Here is a 20,890-nt window from a genome sequence, read left to right on the forward strand (position 1 = left end):
TCTTTTGCTCGATTGTGCTTCGATGCTCCTTATCCTATAGTTCCTCGAATGCTCGCCATCCTTCTCCGATTTCTATGAACATCGAGCCATCAACCACCTTGGACATGCAAGTCAGCTGTAAACTTGGTAAATACTGCAAAAATTGACACACACATATCAACACACATATTAGATGTAACAAGCCTAACTTAAACTCTTTGTCCAACTCATTAAAAACAATTGTCTGCACAATTGCAGAAAGGGATGAATATTCCAACAAATATAAATATATACCATTTACCTTTGTCCCTTCTGGATATGAAGACTTTGAATCCCAACATTTTCACATTGAGTAAGGTACTTGGCTTTCCTAGCCCCTCTCTTCCTTCTTCCCTCCCTTTTAGCATTTAGAGAATAAAAGGCGGATTTTTTTACCTAAATCCTCTTTTGATGTCAACTTCTTTCTCTGCCAAGTGGACAAGATCTCACCTTCTTCCTCCCTCGTTAAGTGGGCACACATTTGCACCATGGCCAGACCATCACCAGACTTCAATCCGCATTGTCACCTTTTCAAATAGAGTAGACAACATGTTGAAGCGTAGAAATGGAATTTTTCATTTCCTCTCCTTCCCTCTCCTCATCCAAGTAGAAATTTTTTACACTACCCTCTCCTGCCTTTCTTTCCCTCTCCCTTCTTTCTACCCTCTCCAGTCTCTCCAACCTCCCTCTTTCCAAGCAGATATAACATTTGGTGTTTGGTAATTTATATCTCAGATTTGCTTTAATCTATAGTATTTTGTAAAAGTGTACTTAGATAGCTCTTGTAGAACAATGATAATATGATGACTAATTGGAATAAACTAGCTAATAGTAATTGAAGTATGAAAAAAGTGCACATCACTATTTTTTTTGTATATGTTTAACTAATATGAAATTAAATGAATACTTGTTATCATAATTTTAAAATATACGTATCACTTTTGATTAAATTATCTTGTAACTTCATTTACTAAACATATTATATGGTTTTGTATTTATATTTAATTGATAATTAGCATTAATTTATGTGGCAAAACATATTCTACTTTATATGTCACATTCTTACTATGCAATTATTTTTTAAAATTATAATGATTTCATTAGAAGGGGAGCCTTGGCGCAACGGTAAGGTTGCTGCCATGTGACCTAGAGGTCACGGGTTCAAATCCTGGAAACAAGCCTCTTGCCAAAGGCAAGGTAAGGCTGCGTACAATGGATCCTTTCCCCGGACCCCGCATGGCGGGAGCTTCGTGCACCGGGCTGCCCTTTTTAATGATTTCATTAACATACAATCATTGATTATTTAATCAAATAGCAATTTAAAATTTAAATAAAGATCTTTTATCAATATATAATACAACTAATAATTTGGTCATCAAACATTTATTTAGTAATTAATATTACGTTATTGTTATAATATTTTGTGATTAAAATAATCTTAATGATACTATTTAATTATGTAATATATTTTGAATAATTTATTCTTCCACTATGCAAATTTAGATTAGGTTAATAATTATCATGTTAAACATTTATCTAATATTTATTTTACAGGTCTTAAAAAATAATAAATCTATTCCTTTATCATGCACTTTTAAAAATAATTAATCTACAACATACCATATAAGAATGTAACAAATATATCATGCCAGCTAAATTCTGTTAAGAATTCATTAACTTTTAAAGTGTCCATATGCCTAATAATTTCTTTATGTATCATATCTCAATTAGTATATCTTTGATTAACGGATTCTAGTGAAATTTTATGCAGTAGTTTTATTCTATTTTATATAGCAAGTGATAAATTAAACTATTTAAAAAAATATGTGATAGATTTATTAAGAGTTGTAAAATATGTTATAGATTAGTTAAAAGATATAAAGTATATGATAATCTAATGTTTACATCATGTTTGGAAGTACTTGAAAATTGCATTGGAAAATCAGCTTTTAGAATGCACTCTTCTTGCATTGGAAAACAATCTTTGGGAAAAATGTCTTTAGTCATAAGTTCACCAAACACTATATTTCACTGCCAAAAGTGCTATTGCCCCACAAAAGCACTTTGATCAAGAATTCCCTTACACAACCTAAAATTTATTGGCTTCTTTTAGAGTAGCGTTTAATTCTGTTACACTGACTGAGAATCTGCCCCATCATAGCTTCGCTCTTTGGGGCTGAAATTTCAAGCTGGATCAATGAGGCATTGCACATACTCTTTGGCATATTACTTTTTTTCATCACAAAATCTTTTCTTGATTTTAAAATACAGTATTGTTTTTTTTTCTTTTATCTCCCTTTTTTACCTTTTTCCAACATCTTTTTTAAGGTTTAGTGGAATATAGTAATATCTATGTCACTAGCAGTAATCCGGGAGCAGCTTGTAGTAGTAACTATGGTTATCATGTTCAACTTTTTAATGTTGCTATGGATCTCTTACATGAACAAATTACTTGCTTCGAGAAGCTATACTAATTGAACAATTTTCTTTTTTTTTAAAGTTTTTTTTGAGGAGTAATGATTGTGGAAAGTTGAGTAGGCAATTCGGGTATGTCTACAGTCTATTGGTTATATGTCTTGGGTTAAAATGTTATGTATTTTATAGTATCTGTAGCACTGGTTAAGATCATATACTTCATTATTCTTGGTCCACTGATCAAGATTGACATTTTTTCAATATCTTCATTGCCCAGAATTGACATAAGGATCTGGATTATGCTGAAGGCTTCTTCTGATCACACTTGTGATATCATAGCACAGACATATGACTGTAGATGTTTCTTTATTTATATAGGCTAAGTTGAATCCATGGAACATTCTAGTTCTTTTTTAAATTTTAGAAACGCCTCTTGGGTTGGATAGATGGTTAGATACACAATTACTATCATTAATTGCAAATTGTTTGGTCCATAATTTTTTTGGCTGATCTGGCAACATATGCTAGATGTATTGTTATTTCACACACAGGGAATAGACATATTCGCAGGAATTTGTTGAAAGATACACAAGGTGTAACACCCTAATGTATCTTCTCTTGTTGCAACTTAAGGAAATGTGCTCATGGATTTACCATTAATAACACAAGCTTCTTATAATGGATATCAATATTAGTTGGAATTCCTGACCTGAATATTGTGGTGTAGATGATCCAAGCAATCATTTCATATCTATCTTTCAGTGCAGGGTTCATGAAATTCTTGAAATTGTACATACAATTCTGCATGCAGTCTGCACTTCGTATTTCTTTAGTGTTATTAAAGGGCTCCCAGTTGTTCGCTTAGGCGCCCAAAAGGAAGGTGAGGTGTGATCCACCTGAACATTTCTAGTGGGTGTTGTTGCCTGTATGCAGGGTAATAAACACTTTTACCATTATGGTAAAGTTTTTTTTTTAAAGAATGATAACAGAAACAAATTTAACTTTCAAGCTTAAGAAAAGTTGAAATGCCCTTGCTACTCATTGCATCAAGTAGCAAGGGTATTATCTTCTTTAATTCTCTTGAGTCTCAGCTATTGGCTTGTGCACACTTGCAATCATTGAAACGACAATGGTCTGGCATGACTGATGCCGATTGAAGGATACAAATTTGATGAAGATAATAATGATGATGAAGATAACAATGCTGAGTACATTGAAGATATTTGATTAGTAAACGATGTTTCTATTTTATGAATTGAAAATTTGGGGGATTCGTTTTCTTGATGTCATTAAGTATCAAATTTACTGATCATTTTTCAATGTATTATTAACTATGCAACCTTGAATTTTGACAAGTTTGATTTTAAAGAGACGCTTGAAATCTACAACTTGACCCTTAGGTGATAATATCAGTTTTATTAATATTTATATGCATATTTAAGCAACTTGAATTACTTGGGTGAGTGCTGCACCTCAGACAATATGGGACTTTGGCGTGTTAGAGGGCTTTGTGCCTTTCCCAATGCTGATTCTTTGTGATGAAGGAGATTTGACTTGATACTTAGATACCTGAAGGTTAAGTATGTGGCATCTCTTCTTGCTTGTATAGTCTGGTTAGGCATTTTATTCTGCTAGCCATTCTTAATAGAAATCTTAACATAATGCACACTTATTTTACCTAAGGGGATGCCGATAAAATTTTTGTGGAGCAATACATCATAAACACTTGAGATAGATATGAATGCCACTCAGTATTTTTTTTTTGTGACATTGTTATTTTGACTTGAAGTTATAGTGTTTTAGAAGATATCATATGTTGAACAGTAAGTTTTGTAACTATATTTGATTATTTTAGTGTAACTTTGATTGTTTTTTTATTAATTGCTGTTTTTTTTGGTTTTCATGTTAGATGAGTATATTGTTTATATTACACCAAATTTTATCAGTGCGTGAACATTTGGTGTTTTCTTTCTTTATCATGACTCATAATTTCTACTATTTTTCGTGTAATGCTTCTTTCTTTTTTTTAGATGTGCTATAGTGAGTATTGATTTTATCTTGGCCATTTATGCAGTGTGCTTGTTCACAGTGGTGGAGTGCATGGTGGTCACTACTATGCTTTTATTAGACCAGATCTTTCTGAACAATGGTATGAATCTCTCTGACTCTGTCCTTTTTGGTTAACCATTCTTGTCAAAGCTCTGTGATTTTTGGTTGTAAACATTTGCTGTCAATTGTTACTTACTCTCTTTAGTTACTGTGACCTTTCAATTAACAAAGTGCTTCAAAGACTAAAAAATCTTGGTGCATGTGTTTGCTTATTAAGTTCCAATTTTTAAGCAATATCTTGGTTTTTCTTTCGCATACCTTGATGATCCTATTCTATTGTTTTGCAAATTTGGATTGTGATAAAAAATAAGTCGTGTCCATCTTTGATGCTTTTTTTGTACAACATTTGCTTCATTGAAATAAAAGGGCTTTTGAAGTTACTTAAATGAAGATTTCAGGACATTATGAGAATTTATTTCAAATAAAATTTGCTATGCAAAAGGGATAGTTCCCAAAAAAATTTCATAGCACTCTGAAAACAGATTGGATTGAGTTATAGTTATTTTAATTTCATAAACATTATCAAACTATTAATTCTCATCTTTTATTTTAAACTAGATATCTAGGACTATGATGTGTTTGTGTTCCTTATGGGATTTTATTATAATGTGGTATATAATATATAAAGCTGGACCTGAGAATAAAACACTACTCGTGTTCTTCTTTTTTGTCTCCTGTACTTTGTTAATTAAGATGAAGTTTTTGGGTTATGCATGCCCTCTTCCATCAATATTGTCTAGCCAGTGATACAATATTCTGATGCCTGTAGATATTATATTTCAGAACTCAAAATTATATAAACCAATGATATATCTGCTGGAGTTGGTAAACATTTAGACCTCCTTAGGTTTAAATTTGATGATGAGCGGGTGACAAAGGAAGACATAAAGAGGGCGATAGAGGAACAATATGGTGGTGAAGAGGAGGTAATTGTTGTCACTATTATGAGCCCTTCTTTTCTTGGTTTCGTTTGTCAATTTCTTTATTTAACTCCATTTCATTTGCAGTTACCACAGATGAATCCTGGCTTCAATAACACTCCTTTCAAGTTTACAAAGTATTCAAATGCATACATGCTTGTATATATCCGTGAGAGTGATAAAGACAAAATAATGTGTAATGTAGATGAGAAGGACATAGCAGAACACCTTAGGGTAAGGTTCACAGAACTTCTGAATTCCAGTGAATATATGTAATTTGCATAATATTTTTCAGATAAGGTTGAAGAGAGAACAAGAAGAAAAAGAACAAAAGAAGATAGAGAAATCAGAGGCTCATCTGTATACTATTATCAAGGTTTATTCAAACAATCCCATCGTTATCTCCATTATCATCTTGTCCGCTATTTGTTGCAGCTTCCAATTTCTTCCCTTTTCCCTTGCTCCATCTCCATCATCAGGTCCTTGTCCAAGCAACCTTAAAGTAACATAAGTTAATACCGAACCAAACATATTACTACTCTCACCCTCAATGTGCAAACCCCACCCTCCATCTCTGTTCTGTTCTGATGGATGGTTGTAGAGATAACGACGATAGATCTCCTGCTGGTGTTCATTTGTCAGAACAGTATTTAGAGCTCCCGTAACATGTAAAGTTATTATCAATTCTGGCAAAAGGAACATCGGGCCAGCATAATCCCCAAGCCAGTGTCCATCACGTGCTTGGAGAGTAGAAACACAACTAATTCCCTTTCTTAAGGAAATCGTCAAAGCTTCTTTTGTGACATCTTCATCATCTTGAATCCTGATGATAGGATAGTCCATTTCAAGTGGATTCTTCTTTGCAAACTGCAACCGCATGAGCAGATCGGCACTGTGTTTCTTCTCGAACCGGCTCTGTTGGAAAGCTTCTCGTGCCCTCTCCACCTCCTGGATTTCCTTGGGCGTGCCAAGGCTGGGGTCGAACTCCTACACCTGTCTTCCGACGTGATTGTTGGTCGTGCGCAACCAAGGGCTGTCACCCTTCGTGACCTTGAGCTTCTACATGTTGATCGAGTCGAAGGAGCCCAACAGGAGAGACGATGCTAGCTGTATGCTCGAGTTCCGCGCCGTCAGATCACTCGAGTTCAGCGAAGGGCACGTATCGGAGTGGAAGAAGCTGCCGTGCGCTTCGCTTTGATGGGGAAACTCGTCATTCTCCATTTGCATATTTATTAATGCTTTTGCTGCTCTATGCAATGGTCTTGGATCTGTCACCATGTCCTGCATCAAAAAGCTTTGTAGGTTCATGCATGAAAAATTTGAGCATTTTCGCTTGTGACTAGTTTGATTTTCATTACTAATTTTGTGTAACACTGTCTTTGAAAAGATTTTAGCTAACGTTTTGTGTATTTATATAAAACGTGTCAGTATTTATTGATGAGTACTTGGCCACCCCATAATGTTCCTTGAAGCCCTTGTCAGGTTTAGGACACTTGCTATATTTTTCTTGTTAAAATGACTGATGAATGCAGAAGGAGAAGTGCTAATATTTTTAGGGAGAAGTGCACCTCCATGAGTATGCAATAACTTTTATTTTTAATCTCATGAGTATGCATTAAGATCCTATGCTTATGGAATTTGTTTCTTTAAGTTGTTTTAGGCTTCCATGGTATCAAAGTTAGTACTTGAATAGGATAGCCAGAATACCTTTTAAAACACTTTTATATTTCTCTCTAAAAAGGCCTGCTCAAAGGCAATGGTTTTCACTATAATCTACGCTATGGAGCTGTGCCATAAGGTTATCTAGATTGGACCCTTCACATTAGTTCCTGACTATGATGCAAAATCAGCAAGGTTCTCACTTGGTTGTGGACCAATGTGGGTAAAGAAGCTAGTCTATGATTATGTGATTTGGTTAGCAATTTGGAATATAGGAACACCTTTGGGGAAATGACTAGAATAAGTAGATGTGATGGTTAGGAAAAAAATAAATATAATAGGCTTACAAGTGACAGAATGAATTGGAGAATAGGTGGAGAAATAGGTATTGCTAGTTTTAAAATTTGGAAATGCAATAAAAGAAAAAAAAATTACATGGAGTAAGTATTATCTAGTAAGGATTATAGGATAAAGTTGTCAAAGTTAAGAGATCTAGAGAGAAAATTATTGTGACAAAGTTGATTTTAGGAATGAGATACTGGATATTATAAGTGCTTAAGCCCCTTAAGGTGTACTGAATGGAAATCAATACTGAATTTCGGGAGAACCTAGATGAAATTATTCATATACCTATGATTGAAAAACTAGTTATTGCAGTAGATTCAAATGGGCATGTAAGGAGACTCTGGAGATTATAAGATGTACATGGAGGGTTTGGGTTTGGTGAAAGAAATGTAGAGGGTAGTATGGATTTTTATTTTGCTATATATAATGATCTCATAATTGTTGATAATTCCTTAATGAATAAAATGAATATTTGATTACTTTTACAAGTGACAGTAACCATTATCTAATAGATTGTTTTTCTTTACTAAGAAGGCAGATCCAATTTTATGTAAAAATTGTAAGATTCTTAGGGAATACTTAATTAATCAACAATGACTAAAATGTAGAAAATTTAAGAAGAAAAAGAATGTTTTTAATTTTAAAGAATTAGACGGTGGAACATTAAGGAAAATACTATGAGATTTCCCCAAGACAGAATCAATGGAGAAGTTTGGAATGAAGAGTTTGATTATATTCATGCTATATGTATTTCACATAAGATCTAAAATGGAGCAAGATGAATCATTGGAGTGTTTAATGGTATAGTTGAACATATAAAGAGAATTGGGTGTTGACTATTAATTTGGAAAAAGATTGTTTTAAAGATTAGCAAAGTTGTTGAGATCAAGATAAATTGGAATTGGTAGAAAGTAGATAACATCATGGAATCAAATTACACTGTACTATGTTAACTAAATTCTTTTGGTCACCTCTTTTTCTAGATCTTCCACTCTAATCAATTTAATTATTCTAATTATAAAATTTATTATTGCCTTTGAACATGTTGATACCATCTTAGTTACTAGAAAGGACACAATTAAAATAATATTCAAGAGCAATTAGGTGTTGCTCCAATTGATCAATAAATGAGACAAAAGGAATTAAGATGGTAAGATGGTGTAAATATGTTCAAGGGCGAACATAACTTTTATATATTGGAAGACTATAATTGATTATAGTGGATGGATTAAGAGGTAGAGGGAGACTAATGAAAATATTAGTATCTATAATAAAAAATTATTTAATTGAGTGGTAAATTTCTAGCAATATAGCCTTGAATTGAGCTCAAAGATGTAGCTCAATATACAGATAACATTCATGATTTTATGTAGACAACCTCAAATTGTTGGGACAGGCATGGATTCACGATGATAATTGCTTTACATTGTTTTTTTTATGTATATTACTATGAATTGATTTTACTATATTCATTTGGGAGTAAACGTGAAATATCTATTTCTTCACCCTTACTTGATTTGATATATGGGCTGACAGGAGGAGGTTGCCAAAGAATTTGGTGTACCTGTTCACTTTCAGCGATTTTGGTTGTGGGCTAAACGACAGAACAACACATACCGCCCAATCAGGCCTTTAAGTACTCAACAAGAAGCAGAATCTGTAAGTTAATGCTGATGCTTGTGTTGATTTTAATTTCGTATGGAATTGCTGTCTTGCTTTTTTATTATTACTTGTCTGTGTCCTTATTGGTTCTTTCTGTTTCTTGCTTTTAAGGTTGTTTGCTAAGATCTTATTACTGCCCAAATGCATTGCCCATCAAATGTGTTTTTTCTTTCCTGGTTAAGATTAATTAAGACACGTAGGATTGCATGTATTTTGCCATATACTGTCATATTGCAATGAGAAAGTTAAAAATGGCTCTTTTTAAAGACAAATTGTAATCATTGCATTTGCGTGAACATAACATGCAGATAAACTTTTCTCGTATGGAGAATTTCCTACCGGTCTTTGGAGGAAAAAAATCTGGGAAGACTTGGAATTTAGGAAATTGAACTCAAAATTTTCCTTCATTGTTTTTATTAAATGTACATGGAAATGAAGTTGGTTTTTAATTACATGGCAAATCAATTATTCATATGATGCATGCATTATTCTATTCGCTCGTATTTTTAATTCTTGATAAACTGTTAAGTTTGTTTTTTTGTCTTCATAAGAATTTAGATGAGATGATGTTCAGTCATCTAGTCATCATTTCATTTGTTATCTATTCTTTCATCTTGCCACATGATTGGTGTAATTCTTTACTTTTGGCTGTTTATTTTGGTTCATTAGCTGTCTTTATTTGGCATCTCTTACTTTTCCTTTTTAGTACTTTTTTTTCTATGTTTCTCCCTATGCACTTCTCTATGTTTTTAAATATGAACACCTGTCTTGGTCATTTTATGTATTACTTAGCATTTTTTCCCTTCTATATAGGTTGGGCAGTTGAGGGAGATATCTAATAAAATGCAGAATCATGAGCTTAAGCTATTCCTAGAAGTAGAACTTGGACTGGTAATTACTTATGATTCCTATTTTTATTTACATGCATTTTTCAATAACCAATGGTACTTGGTTTTTACTACTTTCCTCCAGGATTTACACCCTTGTCCTCTACCTGATAAAACGAAGGAAGACATATTGCTTTTCTTTAAGTTTTATGACCCTGAGAAGGAAGAGCTTAGGTATTCATTTATTTTCCTACCAATAAATCTGTTTTTTTTTTTCAAATAACACCTTGCCTTTCTGCTTTTGACCCATTATTATATTCAGATATGTTGGAAGGTTGTTTGTGAAGGCGCTTGGAAAACCTGCAGATATACTGTCAAAACTGAACGAAATGGCCGGCTTTTCACCAAGCGTTGAAATTCAGCTTTTTGAGGTATATCTTTTAGAAAACTCTATATGATCAACTTTCACCTTTGATGCTGTATATCATTGTTGAATTTGTTACTATGCGTTTGTTAAAATTCTTTTGTTTGCTTATTATATTTACTTCTTAAACAATTGTCAGGAAATAAAATTTGAGCCGAATGTGATGTGCGACCATATTGACAATAATGTTCCTTTCCATTCTAGCCAGGTTAGTCTAAAGCATAGACCAATGATGTCTAATTGTTATCTAATCACTTAATAATGGATGAAGAAGGTGAAGAAATTTGCATGTCGGAGTCTCTAAATCTCCCACATGTCATACAGTCGAGTGGCTTATGGAGCCAATTTTTTAAAATTGAAACCTGCACAAGGGTCTGGGTCATATTTTGTATGAATTGAGTTATAATCTTAGATTTTTGTTTCCCAATGCTTGTAGTTGGAAGATGGTGATATTATATGTTATCAGAAATCACTTCCATTGGGATGCAATGATCAAATCCGTTATCCTGACGTTCCATCTTTTCTGGAATATATCCGTAATCGACAGGTATATATTTGTCATATTTGTGTATCAAATAAACAAGATTAGCTTATACCTTCATGTCCTCCTAACATCCTCTAGGCATATTAATTGTTCCTTAATCAGTTGTTTATGCTTTTCAATTCTTGTGGAAATTCAAATAGTGCATGGAACTGAACCTATGATATCATATTCCAAATCAAATGTTGCCCAAACATTTAGTTTTAGAAATTTTTTTTGCTTTGTTATCTCGGAAAGGAAGCTCTATGGATTAAACAGATATTTTCGACTGATGCATTTCAGTATGTATGTATGTAATCTCTTTATAATACATGTACTGGAATATAACTCAAGGAAACTATGATGTTTGTTAATCTTTAGGAATATGTCAGAAGCTGCCTCCTGATGAGTTTACTTTTCTAAGGATCATATCGATTTAGAAAGTTGTTGGTGATTGATGGATTAAATGTGTTGTAGCGCTTGTGCAATGATAAATTGCTGCTCTGTGAATGAGTAACTTGGTCCAAGTTGTTAAGTGAAGGTTACAACATAAGCTTGTAACCATTGAGGATCCACATGATCAAATTCTATCTTGCAATGCAGCTAAAAATTAAACATATCAACTCAAAGAACCTTTTGGATGATATCATGGTTTGAAATCTTGTACCATCTTTGGTGGCACGGTCAAAAATATAAGATTTTGATAAATTATTGAAACTCAATAATACTTGACGTAGGATATCTATTCTGTGTTATGCCAATCATATCGATGAGTATTATATTATATTAATATTCAGTACCCTTTGACATTTTACTAAATGCGTCATGATGAATTGAAATAATATTTGTTATTTTTGTAAGCTTTTGTCTATATAATACAATGTCAAATCTGCACCATTCCATATGAAAGTTAGGAATATACTTGGTGTTTTTATTCTTCTTTTTCATCTTCTTCCTTCCCTATCCAATTCTCTATGGGCATCATATGTTGGAACACCGATATGGTACTGAAATAATATCGTTATAGTTAAAGATTGAAATTCTGGCATAGCTTGAGATTTTGAGCCTCAAATGATGTTGCAGTTTTCAGCATTATATTTAGTTTGGCACCATATATAATTGCATGCTAAGCATAAATCAATATTCAAATAGTTATCTTCAGCTTGTATTTTTACCGGAATAATTATGCACGTGTGAAGTTTTTCATGAAGACCACAAATCTGTTTAATCTAGATTCTGAAAAGCCTATATTTGTATTTTGATAAAACATTGTATGGATGTAAAACATATTTTGGTACATTTAGTAACAAACTAACAATTACCTATAAAGTTAAGCCTTCTCTAGATGATTGTGAAGTTCAGGGTGAAGCAGGAAAGAATAGTGATTGTCAACTAAAGACTTGATAATAGCATGGACGACTGTTATTATTTTATATAGCATTGTGCCATTTTACACTTGTTTATATGGGGGCATCCTCCAAGTGCTAGTCATTTCAGGATTGAGCTCTTCTCCGTTTCAATATGACATAACTAAATCTGTGCATCTTTTTGTGATGGGTGTGAGGTGTGTTAAGGCTGGGGTGCTTCTGCTTCATGCCTATAGAACTCCTTTGATAAGTGTGGGCATTCATATTGTGCTTTTATTGAGGGGTGATCCTCCCAAGTGATCTATAATTTTAGGATGAAGTTCCTCTTCAACATTACACTGATTGTTATGTACTGCATACCACAATTGAATTGCTTTCCTATTCTCTAGCTACTAACATCTTTATCCTAATTTATTTTCCTGATTTTGTTCTTAATCATGTGATGATATATAGGTGGTTCATTTTCGATTGTTAGAGAAGCCAAAAGAAGAAGATTTTAGCATAGAGCTGTAAGTACTCAATCTTTATTATGTGCTTTTTGTTTATTGTAGTGGGTTTGGTGTACATGATTCAACTCTATGCGGATCTGATAATCCTTTTGCTTTTGTAAAGGTCAAAGCTTGATTCATATGATACTGTTGTGGAAAAAGTAGCAGGCCAACTTGGCCTGGATGATCCATCAAAAATCCGACTTACACCGCATAACTGCTACTCTCAGCAGCCTAAACCTCAACCCATCAAATTTAGAGGGGTGGATCAGCTTTCTGACATGCTTGTCCATTTGTCCCTGGTTTACCCTTTTTTCCTACTTGATTATTATTATTATTTTTAGTTTCAGCTTGTGTGCTGTATGCTAGAGTCTAATATTTTTGTTTATTACAGAGTTCTGATATACTGTACTATGAAGTGCTCGACATACCATTACCTGAATTGCAAGGTTTAAAAGCTCTGAAAGTTGCATTTCATCATGCCACTAAGGATGAGGTTTATTTTACCACTGTTATTATTTTATATAGCATTGTCAACTTCATGCTTAATAATAGATTTCTTTCATAGGATTTACCATGTTCAATTTTGTCAACTATTTTGTATGCATTTATACTGTGTTTTCTTTCAGGTTGCAATTCATAGCATAAGATTGCCAAAGAATAGTATTGTTGCTGATGTAATCAATGATCTAAAGACAAAGGTGATGTAACTATTGCAGAATCTTGTTTGCTTCCTTTGTAAAGAACTACATGCTCTCTTTTGTTTCACTATATTGTTCATGTAAAAGTCCTTTGTAATATAGAATCTTTATCATGGTAATCTAACAGGATGACATGCTTGAAATAATAGACTTAAATGTATGGTTTGGAAATGTTTGACTCCACTACCCATTGGTTTAAGCAGGTTGATCTTTCACATCCTAATGCTGATCTTCGATTGATTGAGGTCTTTTATCACAAGATATACAAGGTAATCCATTGGCATTCGGCAAGCTATATCCTTTTAACCTTCTGCTGTTGTTCATGGCTGATCTTTTCCTATTGGAACGCCCCTATGCATCTTGGTCTAATCCTTGGAAACTGAGATAATAGTGAGCATAACTCATTTGGATGATTTTATTTGTCTAATTTTAGGTTTTGGAACTTTGGTGAGTTTTAAACATTTCAGTTTAGACCATAACATTAGACAGAATCTTCACTACAGATCCTTCTAACAAGCTGCAATTTATGATATTAGATTTGATTGCCTCTTATCTGCCAAATGACTCATGTTTTGGGCTTAACTACTGCGATTTCTTTTGGTTTCAGATTTTTCCTCCTGGTGAGAAAATAGAGAACATAAATGATCAGTATTGGACATTGCGAGTAGAGGAGGTTAGTTTTAAGTTATGTTATTAGTTTGTTCTTTCTATGGTTATGTGCTTATTTATAATTCAAATGTTTATTTTTCTGAATAAGCATTTCCATCTCGAGATGAATTTGCTTCCATTCATGTTTAACTTCCCTTTTTTGAAATGTGTATTACTTTGTAATTGTCATTTTTTCTTGCTGCATAGATTCCAGAGGAAGAGAAGAACCTTGGTCCCCAAGATCGCTTAATTCATGTATACCATTTCATGAAAGATCCAAATCAGAATCAGATGGTTTGTAGTCTTCATTTGCATCTTTCCCTTCTCATAAAGTAATGCATCATAAAGTGTTTATTTCTGCTATAGGGGCTGAGTATTTTGTTGTGGAATTAGATGTACTCATTATTTGCTAACAAGAAAGCATCACCTATTGAATATCCCTCTTTTGTCATTCAAATGGTTTACTTGTTTATATTAAATTGATCTAGCTATTAATGGTCTTTTTTACTTCACCTGAAAGATGTTCTTTTCGCTCTGACTGGAGGTATGGTTATTTTGTTACCCTCATGCAACCTACAGTTTGGCTCCCCTGAACTTAGTTTGTACTGATAATGCATGTCTTTTAACTAACAATGATGGTATTTGGTTCTTTGACAGATTCAGAACTTTGGGGAACCCTTTTTCATGGTTATTCGTGAAGATGAAACTCTAGCTGAAGTGAAAGTACGTATTCAGAAGAAACTTCAAATTCTAGATGAAGAATTCTCTAAGGTAACTGTTTTCTTATGTATTACTTAATTGCAGGGATTTCCTGTTTCTCTTCTGAAACCCCCTTTTTCCTCTAAACAATTGATGTGTCGCTACTACATTGAATTTCTTTTTTAATGTTGGTGGGTGTTTGCATTTTGTGTTGGGCCGTCAATGTATAAAAAGCTAGTATGCAGGCTTATTAGAAAAGATGACATATAAAATGCTAGTTTATTAGGGGATATTAGTTCTAGCTTTAATACATGATAACTGAGAAAGATAGTTAAGATGATTGGTCAATTCTATATGAGTATAAGTAGACAAGTTGAATCAATTAGCGTTGAAATTGTGAGGGCTAGAATGAAGATGGAATAATAAAATTTTAAAATGATTTAAGAAATTTAAATACTTCTAGTGATTTAAGGTTGCATACAGTTCAAGGGATAGGTGCTATATAGCTAGCTCAATTTGGTTAGATTAGTCATGGTTTGAAATCTTATATTGTGCCAAGCGAAATAGTTGATACTACTTGGCACAAAAAATATCTTTTATATCGTTGTGTTAAACATGTGAATGAGCATGAACTAAGATATTTTATAGTGTGTATCCATTCAATAACAACAACAACAACAACAACAACAACAACAACAATAACAATGATAATCAGGCGTTATTCCACTAGGTGGGGTTGACTATATGGATCCTTCGATGCCGTTGGGCTCTATCCCCTACTATATCATCATCTATACTTAAATAAAATTTATCTTGTTTTATTGTTGCTAACTAAGTCTTCTTTGATCTTCCTCTTCCACGTTTGATGTACGTATTTGCCATAGTTTCACATCGCCTAACTAGAGCATTTGCTGACCGTCTAAGTATATGTTCGTATCATTTTAAATATCTCTTGGAGTTTTTTCCTCAATAGATGTAACTCCGACTTTCTCTGTATCGTTCTCATTTCTTATTTTGTTCATCCTCGTATGCCCACACATCCATTTTAACATTCTTATCTCTGCAACTCTCATCTTCTGTTTATGTGCTCGAGTTATAGCCTAGCATTCAGCGCCATATAACATAGCAGGTCTAATTGTCGTTTTGTAAGACTTTCCTTTAAGTTTTAGAGGTACTTTACGATCGTATAAACACCCGATGTTCTCTTCCATTTTAGTCATCTTGCTTGTATTCTATATAAGACATGTCTCTCAATTCCTTCATCGTCTTGCAAACATACCTTAAATACTTAAAGCTCTCAGTCCAAACAACTCGTTATCTCCTATCTTAATAATTGTCTCATTACGTCTAATATTGCTAAATTTAAATTTCATATATTCTGTCTTTATTCTACTAAGCCTAAAATATTTTACTTTTAGTGTTTTCCGTTAAAATTCGAGTTTAACATTTACACCTTCTTATATCTTATCTATCAAAATAATATCATCTGCAAACAACATGCACCACGGTACTGTGTTTTGAATGTGTTTAGTGAGTTCGTACATGATTAATGTAAAAAGATAATGACTTAGAGTTGATCCTTGATGTAATTCTATTTTTATTGGAAATGCTTCAGTTAATCCGCTTGAAGTCTTTACTCTGGTCATTACATTTTCATACATACCATGTGTATATCATATTTTTGCTCTCGATACTTTTTAATTAGTTACCTAAAAAGATATATAACTTCTATTGTTGATCTTCCAGACATGAATCCAAATTGATTTTCAGTCTCCGTGGTATCCTTAATCTTTTATTATTATTTTTTCTTAAAGTTTCATGGTATGACTCGTTAATTTAATATCCCTATTATTTGTACAATTTTATACGTCTTCCTTATTCTTATATATGGGTACTAGAGTACTTACTCTCTATTAATCAAGCATTTTTTTGTTTTCAATATCATGTAAAAATAATTTATAAGTCATTCAATACCTTGTTTCCCTAAACACTTTTATATCTCTATCGGAATATCATATGGTCCAACGACTTTCATTTTGCATCCCAATTAATATTTGTTCTACTTCTAAAGTTTCAATTCTAGGATAAAAATTTAGATTTCTATACTCATTTGACCTACTTAAATTATCTAGATTAAGTTGGTCACCTAAACCTTCATTAAAAAGTTGATGAAAGTATCTTTTTCACCGCTCTTTTATTTCTCCATCATTTATTAGCACCATATTGCATTCATCTTTAATACATCTTATTTGGATAAGATTTTTATTTTTCGCTCTCACTTTAGCTATCTTATAAATGTTTCTTTCCCTTTCTTTTGTATCTAATTTTCGATATAATCATTCAAAAGTTTCATTCTTAGTTTCATTCATTGCTTTCTTAGGCTCTTTCTTCAATATTATATATATATATTTTTAAAGTTTTTCTCGTTCTTGCAAATATATAATTCTTTATAGGTTGTTCATTTTTTCTTACTTTCTCTTGTACTTTCTCTTCCATCACCAAGATTATTGATTTGGTGGTGCATGCCCTTTTGACTCACCGAGTACATTCTTGACTACTATTTTCAACTTTGATACCATCTTATCTCATATTGTATTAGAGTTATTATATATTTTACCTAATACTTGTACTCCTATCTTCTCCTTAAATATGTTTTGTTTTTCATCTTTTAACTTCCACCACTTAATTCTAGGAGCCGTGTATATTTTACTTCTATTAATATTATGTTGAGGTGTATATCCAACACTACTAACATATGTTGGGTAGTTAACTTTCTTTAAGAATTATCTTGTAATCTTTACAAATCTTTTTATCTTTCTTCCTAATCGTAATAAAGTCAATTTGCGATTTATTATTCCTTCTTTTGAATGTGACTAAGTGTTTTTTTTTCTTAAAAAATATATTAGCTAGTATTAGTCACATACTATTGCAAAATTCAATATAGTTTTATTTTTTTTATTTCTTGTTCCAACTCATATCCCCTATGCACCCTCTCATATTCCTTATTTTTCTCTCCGACATGTCTATTTAGATCGCCTCCTATTAAAATCATTTCATTGGGCGAATGTTTTGTAATATTTTATCTAGGTCGTTCCAAAATCTTGATTTGATATATTAATCTAATCTACTTGAGGTGCATATGTTAATTACGTTTGTAAAATAATATGAAAAAGACTTGTCTTATTACAAGGGATAACCCCCTTATTTATACATGAATATAACGACTTATTCTAGGAGAATTATTCTAAAAGAATAAACAGATTATTTATCCCTAAATATTCTAACACTCTCCCTCAAGCTGGAGAATATAAATCATATGTACCCAGCTTGTTACATATGTAGTCAATTCGAGGACCTCTCAGTGACTTGGTGAATATATCTGCTAGTTGATCCTGTGAGTTAACAAAACTAGTAGATATTTCACCAGATATGACTTTCTCTCTGACAAAGTGACAGTCGACTTCAATATGTTTTGTCCTCTCATGAAAAACTGGATTCGAAGCAATATGCATGGCGGCTTGGTTGTCACATATAAGTGACATTTGTGTAACCTCTCCAAATCTTAGCTCTTGAAGTAACTGTTTGAGCCATATAAGCTCTTGACTGGCTATGACCATAGCTCGATATTCTGCCTCTGCACTGGATCTTGCCACAACATTCTGCTTTTTGCTTTTCCAAGAAACAAGGTTATCTCCGACAAATATACAATAACCAGAAGTAGATTTCCTATCAATGGGAGATCCTGCCCAATCTGCATCAGAATACCCTACGACTCGAGTATGTCCTTTGTCTTCGTACAGAAGACCCTTTCCTGGAGTGCTTTTGATATATCGAATAATGCGAGTCACAGCATCCCAATGTTCCTTGCATGGAGAGTTGAGAAACTGACTTACTACACTTACTGCAAATGAGATATCCGGACGAGTAACAGTAAGATAGCTTAGTCTCCCAACTAATCGCCTATATCGTTCAGGATCTGGAAGAGGCTCCCCCTGATTTGGCATGAGCTTGATATTAGGATCCATTGGAGTGTCAACTGCCTTTGAGTTTAACATGTCTGTTTCTTCTAGAATATCCATTGCATACTTCCTTTGGGATATGATAATCCCATCTTTAGACTGTGCTACTTCTATCCCCAAAAAATATTTGAGTTTGTTGAGATCTTTTGTCTGAAAATGTTTGAAAAGATGTTGCTTCACCTGTGAAATCCCGAGATGATCACTACCTGTGATAACAATATCATCAACATAAACTACCAAGTAGATGCAACCAGCAGATGAGTGACGATAAAAGACAGAATGGTCAGCCTCACTCCGAGTCATGCCAAACTGTTGAATTACAGTACTAAATCTACCGAACCATGCTCTGGGAGACTGCTTGAGGCCATATAAAGATTTCCGCAGGCGACATACAAGACCAGAAGACTCCCCCTGAGCAACAAAACACGGAGGTTGCTCCATGTAGACTTCTTCGAGCAGGTCACCATGTAAGAAAGCATTTTTGATATCCAACTGATAAAGAGGCCAATGTCGAATTGCAGCAATGGACAGGAATAAGCGCACAGAAGACATCTTGGCAACAGGAGAAAAAGTGTCCCCATAATCCAATCCGAAGATTTGAGTATATCCTTTAGCAACGAGGCGAGCTTTAAGTCGGTCAACCTTTCCGTCTGGACCAACCTTCACTGTATATACCCATCGACAACCGACAACTGACTTCTCTGGCGGTAGAGGAACGAGGTCCCAAGTCCCACTGCTTTGTAAGGCACACATTTCATCGAGCATAGCCTGTTTCCATCCTGGATGGGCAAAGACATCACCTGCAGTCTTCGGAAGAGAAACAGACGACAAGGAGGAAAGACAAGCAAAATAGGAAGGAGAAACACGATGATAACTCAAAGAAACATAATAAGGAGAAGGATTACGAGTGGAACGAAAGACTTGGCTCCAAAAATGTGTCCATAGTGTTAGTGGTGGGCGGTGGCAAAGCAAGATGCCTTGTAATGGGAATGTAGAGGTGACATGGGAAGTGGTGTAGGCGTAGAAGGAGAAAACTCGGACGGAGATCCGAGGCGAACCGAATCAAAGAACGTGACATCAGCAGAGATGAAGTACCGACGAAGATGGAATAACACTTGTACCCTTTTTAAGATGGAGGACGAGGCGAAGAGTTTGTCAATGCCAGGATCGAGGCTGAGCAAAACAAAGAACCAAAAACCTTAGGTGGTAAAGGATGAACATGGCATGATGAGGTATCTAACCTTGTAGAGTGGAAGAAGGCATGCGATTGATGAGATAGCATGTAGTAAGAACAGCGTCATCCCAAAACTGAAGAGGAACATGAGAATGGAGAAGACTCCTCCTTAAGAAGATGACGATTCTTGCGTTCAGCAACTCCAAAATAGCAAGACGTCCGATGCAACACACCATGAGATGCCAAAAAAGTTTGAAATGAAGTAGATAGATACTCACGTGCATTATCACTGTAAATTTCGAATAGAAATACCAAATTGAGTTTTAATTTCATAGAAAAAAGATTGAAAAAGAGAAAACAACTCCGAACGACTGAATCAAAGTACAACAGGTGACATATATGAAAAATAATATGAAAAAGATGTCTTATTACAAGTACCTTATTTATGACAAAAGAATGCATGTATCTCCACAAAGCATATACACTTTGGGCCTAAGCCCTCATGGCTTTGCTTTGGGCTCTCCCCAAAAGGCCTCATGCCAATGGAGATATTTTCCATCCTTTTAAGGAAGATCTTTTCCATGTGCTTTAGATGTGGGACTATGTTTGCACCCTTGCAACCCAACAATCCCCCCCTCAAACAAAGGACCACAGACTCCCTTTTCCATCCTTTAACCCCATGATCTTTTCCATGTGCTTTAGATCGGACTATGTTTGCACCCTTGCAACCCAACAATCCCCCCCTCAAACAAAGGACCAGTGAATTCGACCCACCAAACCTGCCTTAGGTCGGTCCACCCGACCTAAGGACTTTCACCTAGCCGCAACTAGGACTTTTTGCCCCTCGGTCACCCGACCTATAGGACTTTCACCTGGTGTCTGGTCCTGCGATTGA

The 20,890-nt window shown here is 34.1% G+C and overlaps 1 protein-coding gene across 1 annotated transcript in view; it reads left to right on the plus strand.

Annotated features, from left to right (window-relative positions):
• Positions 1 to 20,890, plus strand: part of LOC141821637 (ubiquitin C-terminal hydrolase 13-like) — a 47,862-nt gene that overhangs the window by 20,225 nt on the left and 6,747 nt on the right. The window contains exons 11-28 of the mRNA XM_074709008.1: positions 4,508 to 4,582; positions 5,390 to 5,468; positions 5,550 to 5,696; positions 5,758 to 5,838; positions 9,003 to 9,125; positions 9,942 to 10,019; positions 10,101 to 10,189; positions 10,278 to 10,386; positions 10,519 to 10,587; positions 10,816 to 10,926; positions 12,720 to 12,775; positions 12,879 to 13,056; positions 13,149 to 13,250; positions 13,384 to 13,455; positions 13,659 to 13,724; positions 14,063 to 14,128; positions 14,311 to 14,397; positions 14,761 to 14,874. Of these exons, the coding sequence (XP_074565109.1) occupies positions 4,508 to 4,582; positions 5,390 to 5,468; positions 5,550 to 5,696; positions 5,758 to 5,838; positions 9,003 to 9,125; positions 9,942 to 10,019; positions 10,101 to 10,189; positions 10,278 to 10,386; positions 10,519 to 10,587; positions 10,816 to 10,926; positions 12,720 to 12,775; positions 12,879 to 13,056; positions 13,149 to 13,250; positions 13,384 to 13,455; positions 13,659 to 13,724; positions 14,063 to 14,128; positions 14,311 to 14,397; positions 14,761 to 14,874 (1,702 nt within the window). The remainder of the gene's footprint in view (positions 1 to 4,507; positions 4,583 to 5,389; positions 5,469 to 5,549; positions 5,697 to 5,757; positions 5,839 to 9,002; positions 9,126 to 9,941; positions 10,020 to 10,100; positions 10,190 to 10,277; positions 10,387 to 10,518; positions 10,588 to 10,815; positions 10,927 to 12,719; positions 12,776 to 12,878; positions 13,057 to 13,148; positions 13,251 to 13,383; positions 13,456 to 13,658; positions 13,725 to 14,062; positions 14,129 to 14,310; positions 14,398 to 14,760; positions 14,875 to 20,890) is intronic.

This window comes from Curcuma longa, chromosome 2 (genome assembly GCF_044706935.1).
Source record: "Curcuma longa cultivar G26 ecotype Majalengka, Jawa Barat chromosome 2, ITB_CL_G26_1.1, whole genome shotgun sequence".
Taxonomy (NCBI): Eukaryota; Viridiplantae; Streptophyta; class Magnoliopsida; order Zingiberales; family Zingiberaceae; genus Curcuma; species Curcuma longa.